Source organism: Equus caballus, chromosome 5 (genome assembly GCF_041296265.1).
Source record: "Equus caballus isolate H_3958 breed thoroughbred chromosome 5, TB-T2T, whole genome shotgun sequence".
Classification (NCBI taxonomy): Eukaryota; Metazoa; Chordata; class Mammalia; order Perissodactyla; family Equidae; genus Equus; species Equus caballus.
Window position 1 is genome coordinate 54,623,621 of NC_091688.1, and position 13,243 is coordinate 54,636,863.

The window sequence follows — 13,243 nt, forward strand, 5'->3', positions numbered from 1 at the left end:
GGTGAAGTAGTCCTTCTGTTCATTAATTTTATTCCTGCACTCGTTTAACTGTCCTTCTTGGTTTTCTGTAACTCTTTGAGTTTCTTTATGACAGCTATTTTGAATTTTCTGTCATATTGCAATCTTGTGTGACTTCAAGTTTGGTTGCTGGAGAGCTGTCCTTCTCCTCTGTCCTGCTACGTTACTGCAGTTCTTCATGGTGTTGGATGAATTGGTCTTCTGCTGGTGCATTTGTGGGAGTAACCACGTTTCTTATTTGGGTACGACTTTGATTACTTTGGTTCCATGCTGCTTCTGGTTGTATTTGAGAGCCTACACATTCTTCTCTCTGCTGCCTCTGCCAGGGGCATTGTCAGTGCCCTTCTTGCGCTACTTGTGACTCTGAGGTTGCTGGTGCATTCACTTTAGTCTCAAGTGTTTCCATCAGGGTCACCAGGCTGCAAGCCTTCTACTGCTTCTGGGGTCTCCTGGGTCTCTTGTTCCTCCACTGGATCTCCATGGGATCTGATGTGCTGTTGCCCTTTGCACCACCTTGCAGCTCTTCCGGGGCTGTCTGGTGGAGCTGGTTGTACTGCAGCCAGGGGTGCTTTGTTCATAGGTGTCACTGTTGCTGCCAGGGGCCCAAGGATTGGGAGAATTGTGTGCAGCCCTCACTACTGGTGGAGCTGGTGTTAGGGATACCACCACTGGCGGCTGGGTCACCTGTTCTGCTGTGGTTCCTGAAGCCTCTGGTCACGGGTTCTACCTGCTACCACTAGAAGGGAGCAGGAGCTAAGCAGGTCAAGGTTTTTATTGTTGCTTGCTGTGCAGCCTCTGGTCTCTAGTGCTAACCTGTTTTTTCTTTGTAAAACCCAGGTCAGAGTGCCCCACCTCATCCAGGTAAATCTTGAGTTTTATTTACTATCCCTACTGTTGGAAGAACCTGGGTACTGCCTCCATAGGGGGAGAGGGCATACACAGGCAGGGAGCAATCTGATCCACCCTCTCCACCCCTGCCGGGACCTCTCACGAGCATGCAGGCTAAGTCCTTGGGGAGACAGGCAGGGAGTGCTCTGATCCCCACCCTCTACTCCTGTGGGGCTGCTTGTGGATGCGCAGCCTAAGGTCCCTAGGAGATGGGCAGGAAGCAATCCAATCCACACTCTCTGCCCCTGCTGGGCCGCTCAAGCAAGCCCCACCTGTATTCTGGCAGGTGTGCAGGCCAGTGTGGAGATCTGTGCCCTTGATAGCTGCTATGGGAGAGGGGGGTGGGCTGCTGCCCTAGTTCCACTACCTCCCAGGGGTCCAGTCCACCCACCTTCAGCTGTATAGATGCCTGGATCTCTCTCGTGCTGTGTAGAGAACCCCCTGTTGGTCAACAGATGCCCCACTGGTTGTAACACAGACAAGAGAGACAAAGGGAACAACTCACTCCACTATGATGCTGACATCACTCTTCTGGGCAGATTACTTTTCAAAGTTGGAGCCCCACCTCCCTCAACATGGTTCTTATTTGAATTATGGCAAATTGGAAGACATTGGTGGCCACACAGACTGATGGAAAGAATATAACTTACAAAAAGTTAAATATTGGAGAGTCCTCCTCTCCAAGATATGTTTTCTTGCAGCTATTTTTATTAAGGCACGGAGCCATGTCTTGACATTTCAGAAAAGGTGAAATAGCATGGCTTTTAAGGCTTTTCCTCAAAAGTCAATTGTGGCTAGATCCTGACCAGATCTGAGATTTATATGATGTTGTATGTTCTTACTTTCATAACAGTTATGCACAGAAAATGAATTTTTGCAACAATATTTGAGCTTTCCATTGATTATGGATGATATTCCTCAATGCTTGCCAGCCGGGGTGGCACAGGGATGAAGGGAGAATCACTGGGCTGCTTGAATAACCACAGGGCAAGAGGGCCTCAGATTTTGCCACTTTAAGTAAGAACTATGAGTTCTGCTGACTGTTCATCTGTTCTGCTCGTTCTGCCAGTGAGTTCCTCCATGTTGACAGCCAGGCACTGAAAGAACCGAGTGGAAGAGCAGATGTTGACGTCACTCCATCTGCTGCGAAAGTGGGGCTGGTCTCTACCTTAGGCATGAGTCTGCTGACGGGTCTTTTTGTTACTGTTGTTGGTGGTAGTGATTGAATTTTTGTCCTTATTGTTGTTGTTTGTTTTAATTTTCTAACTGCTTCTAGGGTATCAATGTGCAGAGATAGCTTTAACTCTGAAAGGCAAAAGGACATAACTAAGGACTTTTCCCAAGGAATATTTTCAGATCTTTATGTCAACATTTATGGAATGCCTTACACACATTTCAAATAAAGTTTGTAATTAAACTAAATTTACTCATACTTTGGTTCGATGTTATAGAACAATGTGTTTTAAGCAATGCAGCTCCCTGCATCAGAATCACCTGGGGTGCTTATGTAGACAATGCGGATTCTAGGGCCCCAGACCCACCAAATCTCTTGGGATTGGAGCCCAGCAGGTAGTTTCTATAATCTCCAGCTGATTCTAGGACAACCCAAACTGAAGAAGCACTCTTAGAGTTTTAGACTGGGGATCCTTCCACAATGGCAAAGAAGGCAAAACCTAGTCCTTTAAACGTAGACTTCAAGCATTAGACTCTGAGCTTCTTCTCAATGGCTGTCTTTCCTGTTTTACACACTCAGCCTGGAGTCTGGCGCAGAAATGGGAAACAAAGCAGGTGAAGAAAATCTTTTTATTTCTTTATACACATTTTGCTTTAATAGCCTCCAAAAAGACTGTTTCATTTCCTCTCACTGACCCTGTCCACCAGTTATGTTGGCCTTCGACACGTCGCTATAGCCACATATATAAATATATATCATACATTTATACACACGTACGCACCTTCTAAAGCACTGTGAAGACAGACTAGGCTTCAGTACAACTGGGGGCCTCTCACATGCCACTTAAAAATGATCACTGGTTTGCTTTACACAAGACTTCCAATGGGCTTGATCTGGCCAATAGTCCCAATTCCCCAGAGAGAAGTTGGGATAATAAAATGGGATAGCATATTTAGAGTGAGGTCAGTACACTTTGGAGATTGGAAGAGAAGAGAAATAGGAGGTGCTAGGCTAAGCAAGAGATGGCATCTAGGAAATCACCACTTTCACCGTGTGGATTCAAAGAACTCAGGTGCTGCAGTGTAGACTGATGCCGAGCCTCACTGTGACCCAGCCGAGCTGCCCCGGGTACAGTGTGGATCTGTGGGGAGTGCTGGCTGAGCCCCACTGTCCAGCAGGGCCCTGCCGCTCAGTCGTGTGCTTAGAACTGCTGAGGAGCTCCAGTGTTGGGACCGTGTGCCCCATTCGCAGGAAGCAGGGTCCTACCTCCCCTGAGTTGACGCTCTGAGGACAGGAGCTGAAGCAAGAAATGTGCTGTGGCTGGTTCCCCTGCCACTGGGCATTGAGAAGCAGTGTCACAAGGTCCTATACCACTATGCATTTTGCTTAGTGCTTGGCCAAGCAGCCCTTGGCTGCTGGTATTCCACAACCGCAGGAAGGCTCCCTGCCTTCACCTGACCCCACCAGGCTGCCTCTCTGACTCCTTCTAGACCCTCCAGCAGGGTGCGAGGAGTGGGGCCCAGATCTCCTCAGCAGATAGGTAGCTGTGCAAAAGGTGGGCAGGCCCATCCTTCCTGCTGCTTGAAGGACCTCTGGTGGCTTCGCCTCTTGCAAGGCTCCTGGAAGGCAACGGTCACAAGACGGGAGTGCACGGCAGAGCCCTTAGGGATTTTGCCTGGAGATGGAAATAAAACATACAAAGTATGAGTCTGTTATCAGGCTCTGCTGGTGGCTAACTGGGGCTGGAGTGAGAGCTGAGTGGTGACAGCCAGGAGCATGGTGACAGCCTGTTAAGAGGATGAGCTGAGGGGATGCACTGTAGTCTGAGGAGCAACTAGTGCCACCAGCTTAGAGGAAAAGCTTCCCCACCACCTTGGGTGGTGATATTCCTGCCCAAAGCCACTGTACACCAGGTGGCCAGATCCCACCACTCCCTCTTCAGTGGCCAGTTCACCCTCCAATTTACTTTGGAGCAAAATGATGGCTTTTGTGATTTCCCAAGAAAAGAAGTGCTTAGTATGAAACACGCACATCTAGAAATAGCCTGTTGTAGGAGGGAGAGCACATTCTGCAGAGCAGTCCCCCTGTGAAGTTTATGTCCCATTTACTTAACGGGGAGATCCAAGAGGGGCCAAGTCAGCTCAGACCTCAGAGATCATCTGAGTCTAGTGTCACCTCCTACAGATGAGGGACAGTGGCTCACAGAGACTGAGGGGCCAGCCAAAGCACAGGACCAGTGAGTGACAAGCCTGGGATTAGAGCCCAGGCCTTGAGCCCTTTCCAATGGCCTAGAGGAAGTGGAGAGGGAACTTCCAAACTGGGGGAAGCCAGCAGGTACGTGAGGCTGTTGGGTTACCTTTGCTGGGACAGGAATAAGGCTTTACAGAGGCAATCTTGTAAGTGTTCTTCTAAAAAGGCTCAGGAAAGAAAGGAATCATCAGAGAAAAACAAAGGGAATTAGCAAAAAGCAAAAAAAAAAAAAAGCAGACTTAAATCATGGCTCAACCCATTTTCATACTGTGGAATGAACATTCTCTCAGGTTACAGTTCAGGAACATTCCTAGGAATATGCTCAACTGTTTATGGCAAAGCTTTAAAGTCCAAGTTAAAAGGTTTAGTTTCTGATTTTTAAGGCATCTCTAACACCTTAAGTTTTTCTTCAAAGTACTTGCTAGGGAATGTGTTAGTGTTTTAAGTAAATGCAGAGAAGGTCTGCCATATATATAAAATTTTTCCCTTTAAGTTTCAGTTTTTATTTATTATCAAACTCTCTTTTAGGTCAATAAGACCCAACAGTTTTCTTTTGTGATGTTGCTTAAAGAAAAAGATATATCAAAGTCAAATTGGTGTTCTCAGCTCAATAGGGTGCAGTGAAATCAGTTTATTAGGCTGCAGCTTGCTTTCATTTTTTCATGATGTGGTATAGGAAACATCAGAACATGTAACTGGCCCCAGGATCCCTTCACGGGAAGCTGATTCAGAGGCAATCTCCCATACACATCCTCTGACCTTGAGAATCAACTGAAGTGCATTTCTCAGACTCCTGACTTGGAGTACTGAAATGACAAACAAGCCCAACAAGGCAGACATTACCAGCTGGGCCCATCCTTGCCTTGGGTGTGCGTGTCTTTCTGGACACTCAGCTTGGGGTCTCCTGCTGCCCCCCATGCCCCCTCCCCCTGCATCCAGGATTAATCATGGCACAGCAGGACTGGGGACACCACACCAATCCCCTCCTCCCCTCCTACATAAAGGAGGGCTAATTGGAGTAAAGAGAGGAGATGACGACAATGTGAGAGTGAACCCAGATATCAGGCGAGGAAGCTGCTTGGGATGGGAGGGGTGATGGGGATGGAAACAAGAAGGATGCTTATTGAGGTCCTGTGCTCCCACAAGGGGACCAGAAATCTTCTCCTGGAAGGTCAGAGCAGGTCAAGGATCACCTGCAGACTCTGGTGCCAGATGGCAATGCGTTTGGGGCAGGCTCTGGGGCTCTGACCAGGTGCAGTGGTTTCCCTACCTGTAAATTAGTCCTTGCCTTCTTCAAAACATCATGTGTCCTGGTCACTGAAATGTCAAAACAGCCCAACAAGGCAGACATTACCAGCTGGGCCCATCCTTGCCTTGGGTGTGGGTGTCTTTCTGGACACTCAGCTTGGGGTCTCCTGCTGCCCCCCATGCCCCCTCCCCCTGCATCCAGGATTAATCATGGCACAGCAGGATTGGGGACACCACACCAATCCCCTCCTCCCCTAGCCTCTCTGGTCACTGTCCATTCACAGCACATGGGGAGTCTGGAAGGCCGCCCCATGTCCTCTCCCATTCCCTGTCTTGGGGGCACCCACACTGGCTGAAGATGAACTGCTCCATGCTCTCCTTCTGCTGGTTGGCAGTCTTCAGACGCTCAGCTGTGCTCTGAAGGAGATTCTCCTGTTTGGATAGTTTGGTTCTCAGTTCCAGAAGTTCCCTTTTCATGGACTCTCCCTGGGGAAGAGGAACAGGTTCTATGTCAATGGTCAGAAGGCCTAAAGCACCCCTGCTTTGTGGCTCTCTATAATCCAAAGTAGGATCCTAGAATCTTCTTAACTATTTCTGGACTGGATTCCCCCCATTAAAGCCTCTAAGACCCTCCAGCTGATGACAGCTTAGGATGAGGCCACTAGGTGGGAACACTGAGAACCTGGGAGCCCCCCATGCAGGTTAGCACAGGCCTATACTCCTGTTGCAGAAGAGAAGCTGACTCCAGGCCAGGACTCAAACTCCCGTCTGTGAACGAGAGCTCAGATTTGGTACTGACATCAGTTATACCACTCAGACATCACAAGTAAGCCTTGATGGTTAGGAACATTATGCCTGGGGACACAGGACTGGCCTAAGATGGTTGGCAGTTTTGTCAATATTTCTTCCAACCTCAAGATGGCAAACACCCCTCCCTTGGAGTTGGCATGGTTGGGTCCTTCTAGGTGTCAGTGATATTAATGCGGCATTAGAATCCCTAGGGAGAGGATTCTGAAACATGCCTGTCAAAGGTTCCGCCAACCAGAGAGCCGCCCTGAGGTCTGAGAGCACATGGGGGTGGCTGACTCTCCCCAGGCCTGACCCAGAGATGCAGATTTAAGTGATATATTGTGATTTCACTGGGTGGCTGAAAGACACTGGTAGTCTCCTGGTGACATTCTGGGATCATGCATGACTACATGGACCTGGGGAGGTGGCGGCAGGAAGAAGTGCTGATGCCTTAACATGTCCCTGAACTTCAGCTCAACCAGACTTCATAAAGTTAAAGAAACTGAACATGTATGGGTTACCAGGGTTCTTATGGCTCTGCCTTCTCCACATTCTTTCCTTTGCCTCTTTGATTTCTTATCCCAGGGTCACAGCTGGGAGCAGCAGGGATGGAGTCAGAGCTGCACTGAAAGCAGCCACCAGGAATGAAAGGTCTCCCTCCTGGGACACATCCCTATAGTCCCGTCTGTCTGTCCCAACTCACCACTGGGCTCCTGAGCTTCAGGATCTGCGGGACTCAGGGGACAGAATGATTTTCGGGGGCAGAACCAGTACAGGATGCTGGCCTCTTACCGCTTGGCCAGACAGTGCAGGGCCCCGGGAGCTTGGCAAGGCCGCCCGCCAGAACATGGTGAGGAGGGAGGTTGACTCCTCCAGCATGTGGTGCAGGGCACTGGTGCTGCTCCGAAGCTCGTGGATGCCCTCGCTGCCAAGCACCTGGGAAAGGGGGGAAGGAGCCATGGACATCACTGGGGCTGAGAGATCACTTTTTTTTCAAGTTCAGGGCTTAAGCTTCCTCTGTGAGTGAGGCAGGGATAGGGGCCAGCTTGGACCGGTGACACCCTTTTCTAACCGGGAAGCCCAGCATCTCCAACCTCAGCAGTAATCTCCCATTTACAAGAATTTACTTGATCCCAGCCTCCCTCTCTCTTTAAGCTTCTGGTCCTGCTCCAAACTCTGAGTCTCAGGTCCCTAATATTTGCACTGGTACCCCCTGCCCTTCCCTAAGCCACATAGTAGGCTTCAACTGGTCTCAACCATTTATAACTCCAGGGACTAACGTGTCACTCCCTTTACCTGATATGTCCTCCTCCACAACCTCACAGAACTGACACATCACCCTAGTGGGTCCTCTAGGGACCTGTTACTCTCCTGGCCTGGGATAATGGCCAGCTCTACATTCCTGCCCTCACACCCAGAGGACGACTTTTAACACTGTTCCTGGAACCCCCTGTTGTACGTATTGACTCCGATGTATGTCTTCCTCTCTAGTGTGTGTCAACACCTAACAAACGTTCTACTGATGAGGGCCACATGCTGCACAGGATTTTGTTATTCTGAGGGGAAAGACCGAGTCAGCTACATCTGGAACAGAGCAGAGTTTACTGTGCAAAGAGGAAATGGAGAAGAAAGGCCTGGCTGGGTATAAAGGGAAGATGTATCCTCAGCTGTTGGGAGATATAGAGCATGAAACAAACAGTGGGAGAAGAAGCTAAAATCAGAAGAAGAAAGGGCATGAGGAAAACGTGCACTTAAGAGCTGCAATGTGGATTACCTCTGCGCCCTGAGCTTCAAGGCCAGGGAAGGTACAGGCTGATCTCACAAGAGATGCTATCTTTTTGACCAGCAGTTTGCCCTCCCCAATCTGCTGTCTTAGGGCACTATAGTCATCAATGTGGCCAATGACATGGCGGCCATGCTTATTGGCAAAGGAGCCATCAGCAGCATCACCCTCCAGCTTGGGAGAGTTCTTTATTACTGGAGAAGCATCCAAACCCAGCTCTGAAAGATAAAACCACATCAACACTGTTATTTATAATCATATCCTCAGTTCACGTCAATCCAAAGGACATCAATTAGGGAAAGAGACTAGGAACAAGAAAGGCAGTCGTGGAAAGTACAAACAGGGTGTGAAGTCCATAGATATTCTGGTTCTATATTTTTATAAGCTTCCCTACATCATCTCATAGTGATAAAACTGGCAGGAGTAAATTTTATCTTTATTGACAAATGAAGGACAAATATTATTAATAAAAAATTTAAAATTTCCAGCTTGAAAAAACACAGACAAGGAAATTAAGTGGAATACAGGGAGCACTTTGAAGAAAGGAGAGATTACAGTGCAATGAAGCAACAACAGAGTGATGGGAAAACCATTGACACAATGACAAGAAAGGCAGCCACAGAAGGTGCCATGAGTAGGGTGAAGGCCTGGGGACATGCAGAGAAAAATCTGTAAATTCAGATAATGTGTGTAAAGAGAGCCAAAGGTTACTTACATTAATAATTTTCCATCATCAGTCCCTGAACCCTTAAGTTGCCATATTTACCATTTGTCCTACTAAAGATGGTAGTCTCTGAGCCAGGAGCCACAGAAGAAGAGCTGGGGAAGACCAGAGCTGGAGAATTCACGCCAACATCCTGAACTGGAGGGGAGGCAACTGAATCTAGGGAGTAAAGACAACCACAATTTTCAGGAACCCCGGAACACACTGCATACGAGCACATGGACAGCCCAGTCTTCACCTCTGGAGACTAAGGCAGCATGACTCACCTCTTAGATAATCACCACTCATACACCACAGTCAAAAGCAGTAGCAAGCCACTCAGTTAGTTTGGAACAAGAAGATGTTCCTTTACACTGGGATGGTTCAACATCCACAAATCAATCAAAGTGATACACCACATTAACAAAGTGAGGAATAAAAACCACATGATCATCTCAATAGACACAGAGAAAGCATTTGACAAGATCTAACAGCATTTATGATAAAAACTCTTAACGAAATGGGGATAGAAGGAAATTAGCTCAACATAATAAAGGCCATATATGACAAACCCACAGCCAACATCATACTCAATGGGGAAAAACTGAACGCCATCCCTCTGAGAACAGGAACAAGACAAGGGTGCCCACTATCACCACTCTTATTCAACATAGTACTGGAGGTTTCAGCCGGAGCAATTAGGCAAGAAAAGGGAATAAAAGGAATCCAAATAGAGAGTGAAGAAGTGAAACTCTCGCTGTATGCAGACGACATGATCTTTTATATAGAAAAGCCTAAAGAATCCATCAGAAAACTATTATAAATAATCAACAACTACAGTAAAGTTGCAGGATACAAAATCAACTTACAAAAATCAGTTGTATTTCTATACTCTAATAACAGACTTACAGAAAGAGAACTCAGGAATACGATTCCATTTACAATCGCAACAAAAAGAATAAAATATCTTGGAATAAATTTAACCAAGGAAGTGAAGGACTTATACAATGAAAACTATAAGACATTATTGAAAGAAATAGATGATGACATAAAGAAATGGAAAGATATTTCATGCACACGGATTGGAAGAATAAACATAGTTAAAATGTCCATACTACCCAAAGCAATCTATAGATTCAACACAATCCCAATCAGAATCCCAAAGAAATTCTTCATGGAAATAGAACAAAGAATCCTAAAATTCATATGGAGCAACCAAAAACCCCAAATTGCTAAAGCAATCCTGAGAAAAAAGAACAAAGCTGGAGGCATCACAACTGAACAACAAAAAAACAAACAGCCCAACCAAAAAATGGGCAGAAGCCATGAATGGACATTTTTCCAAAGATACACAGACGGCCAATAAGCACATGAAAAGATGTTCAACCTCATTAATCATCAGGGAAATGCAAATCAAAACCACACTAAGATACCACCTTATACCTGTTAAAATGGCTATAATCACTAAGACTGAAAATAAGATATGTTGGAGAGGGTGTGGAGAAAAGGGAACCCTCATACACTGCTGGTGGGAATGCAAACTGGCGCAGCCACTATGGAAAACAGTGTAGAGATTTCTCAAAAAACTAAAAATAGAAATACTATATGACCCAGCTATCCCACTACTGGGTATCTATCCAAACAACTTGAAATCAACAATCCAAAGTGACCTATGTACCCCTATGTTCACTGCAGCACTATTCACAATAGCCTAGACATGGAAGCAATCCAACTGCCCACTGACCAATGATTGGATAAAGAAGATGTGGTATATATATATATATATATATACACACAATGGAATACTACTCAGCCATAAAAAAAGACAAAATCATCCCATTTGCAACAACAGGGATGGACCTGGAGGGTATTATGTTAAGCGAAATAAGCCAGACTGAGAAAGACAAACACCATATGATTTCACTCATATGTGGACTATAAACAAACACACAGACAAAGAGAACAGTTCAGTGGTTACCAGGGGAAAGGGGAGCACTTATATGGGGACAGACAAGAAATAATGTATGACTGAAATTCATAATGATGTAAACTATTAGGAACTCAATAAAAAAATTAAAAAATAAAAAAGGAGATGTTCCTTTGATTGAAGTGTCCCATGAGAAAGCAACTTCTAGTTTGAAAAATCATCACATATATTTTTCTAACCCCAGTTTTGAATATAATTTTGTATGTGGTGTCTAAAACAATGCCTTGTAACTAAATGTAAATATGCATAAATATATGAAGTAGTGTATATGTTAAAAATATTGAATCAAAGAATGAATGGATTTATGGGCAACTAAACTCAACATTCTGATCACTATTCTGATGAGATAGTCCTAGAAAAAATGTAGCAGTGTGAGAAGAACAGAAGACAAAGGCCTCAGTGGATTAGAGATGCCCTGTTGGAGACCGGGCAACAATTGTACAGTGCAGGAACTGGAAAAGAGCATAAAGAAGACAGAAGGGATCCTGCTCAGGCAAATGTGGCTTAGAGCCCACTTTCCAGCTCAGGCCTCTGGTGGGTGAGGAGGAGGAGCAGTGACTGAGCCAGTGGGGCTGCGTCCTGGCTGGTGTTATGGGGAGGCAGTGAGAGGGGAAAGCCTGGTTGGGGGAGAGAAAGAGACACACTGAACACTGCAACCATCATGGCAGCCCCAGCAAGCGAAGCATCCACCTCACATAGGCCCGGCAGTTTCTACCTGCCAGGCGCTATGCTTGGCAGTCCACATACACTTTCTGATTTAATGGCCGCAACAACATGATCTCAGGAGTATCACCTTCATTTGACAGATGAGATCATTGTCTGATAAATGAAAATCCAGCAGAAGCAGGAAAAAAAATAAGAATTAACATGTCCCAGGAATCATAGGCTGAAAGTCTAAAAGCTCAGCTATAGATAATCCTGAGCAGAAGCGGTTCCTAGTTAGAACGAAATTGAGGCTATGGCCGTGGAGGTGAGTGGAGATGGTGAATTAAATGGTGTATCCAAAGGAAAGAAAGAAGAGGAAGTAGAAAGAATGTGTCAGGATACTGGGATGTAGGGGCAGTAATAATATTCATATTAAAACTAGGGGAAGTGAGATTGACGAAGGGAATTGAGAAGAGAGGGTGAGAACTGGTTAAACATTTCTATCTGGAGAGGCAGGCAAGGGAGTGGGGGCAGAAGAAGAGGATACTGCCACCTGAAATAAACATGGCGCCATCTACTTCTCTCCCATGACCAGGATTTCCTTAGGGACGGGAATGTTTTGCCATACAGCTGAGTTCCCACAAATTAGGGAATGGGAAGCCAGGCTGGGGAGGCCAGCAACACTGAGACAGAGCATGGTGAGGTGGAAGGAACACAGACTGGAAATCCAAACATCTGGGTCGAGTCCTGGTTTGGTTTCTTAGCTCCTGTAACCCTAGCGTGTCAGTGACATCTCAGTGCCTAAGTCTTCTCATGTGAAATACAGAGACAGTAAAACCTGCCCTGGCTCAGATGAATTATTTGAAAAATTACTTGAAAACATGGTAAATTTTAAAGCACTCCACAAATATGAGAAATAGTTATTAACACGCACAGGCGTTAACTGTTGAGCAATTCTTATTGCACTTGTAAATTATTTCATTTAATGCTTCAAATAACCATACAAAGGTATATATTATTATTCTTCTCATCTTGAAGATTAGGCTTAAATAACTGAGGAGTATACTCACCTTGCTCAATGCAAACTACCTGTAAATCACAAACTCAGAATGTGGAGCCAGGGCTGACCCTGAATCCCATGCTCTTCCTCAAGGCACTGTATTGAGGCACCTCCGACGTCACCTGACCCTAAGGACCATGGGAGAGGTAAAACTGCCCCTCTCTGCTGACCTCCCTACCAGCTGAGGGGTTCCTGATTCCCCTCTCCTTCCTACCTTGGAAGAGTGGCTGCTTGTTTCCAGGGTCACTGTTGGCTGGAAAGTTAAGAGACAAGGGGCTGAGGCTGGCTTTGCCAGCACCACCATCCAACTGCTGCTGCAGCTGCAGTCGCAGACAATTGTTCACCTGGATGCTCTGCTCCAGCTGCCCTCTCAAAGCTCGGATGTCTGCCACCAGGTGGCTCAAGTCACTGCTCAAAGGGACTTGGTGACAGGCATCCCAGATGTAACCTGAAAGAACAGAGAGAGGAGGGGCCTGGTGGCACTGATCCAAGTATCCAAGCACTTGTCAGAATACTCTTCTGTGACATTCCTTTCTGCCAAGGACCCCATTGTAACCTCAGGGTCCCAGGAAATACATCTGTGATGGAGATGTCACTTTCGCTGTGTGGGGCCAGGCACACACTGAGATGGCACACACTCCAGTCTGGAATTTTCCTGAGGCTCAAATGGCCCATGTGCATCTAGAGGGCATCTGATC

At 46.4% G+C, this 13,243-nt stretch overlaps 1 protein-coding gene across 50 annotated transcripts in view; it reads right to left on the reverse strand.

Annotated features, from left to right (window-relative positions):
- Positions 1–2,695: 2,695 nt before the first annotated feature.
- The window catches only part of PDE4DIP (phosphodiesterase 4D interacting protein), a 177,002-nt gene continuing 166,454 nt past the window's right edge, over positions 2,696–13,243 (reverse strand). For 14 of the 50 annotated variants that reach the window (XM_070268427.1, XM_070268436.1, XM_070268428.1 and 11 more), the window contains 7 exons: positions 12,760–12,993; positions 8,917–9,033; positions 8,142–8,368; positions 7,160–7,303; positions 5,926–6,064; positions 5,601–5,647; positions 2,696–3,755 (listed from right to left, as the gene is read on the reverse strand). In XM_070268427.1, the coding sequence (XP_070124528.1) occupies positions 3,714–3,755; positions 5,601–5,647; positions 5,926–6,064; positions 7,160–7,303; positions 8,142–8,368; positions 8,917–9,033; positions 12,760–12,993 (950 nt within the window). In that variant the 3' untranslated portion in view covers positions 2,696–3,713. Of the gene's footprint in view, positions 3,756–4,436; positions 4,498–5,600; positions 5,648–5,925; positions 6,065–7,159; positions 7,304–8,141; positions 8,369–8,916; positions 9,034–12,759; positions 12,994–13,243 lie in introns of all 50 variants that reach the window. The other 36 variants (XM_070268424.1, XM_070268433.1, XM_070268430.1 and 33 more) reach the window with 6 other exon arrangements.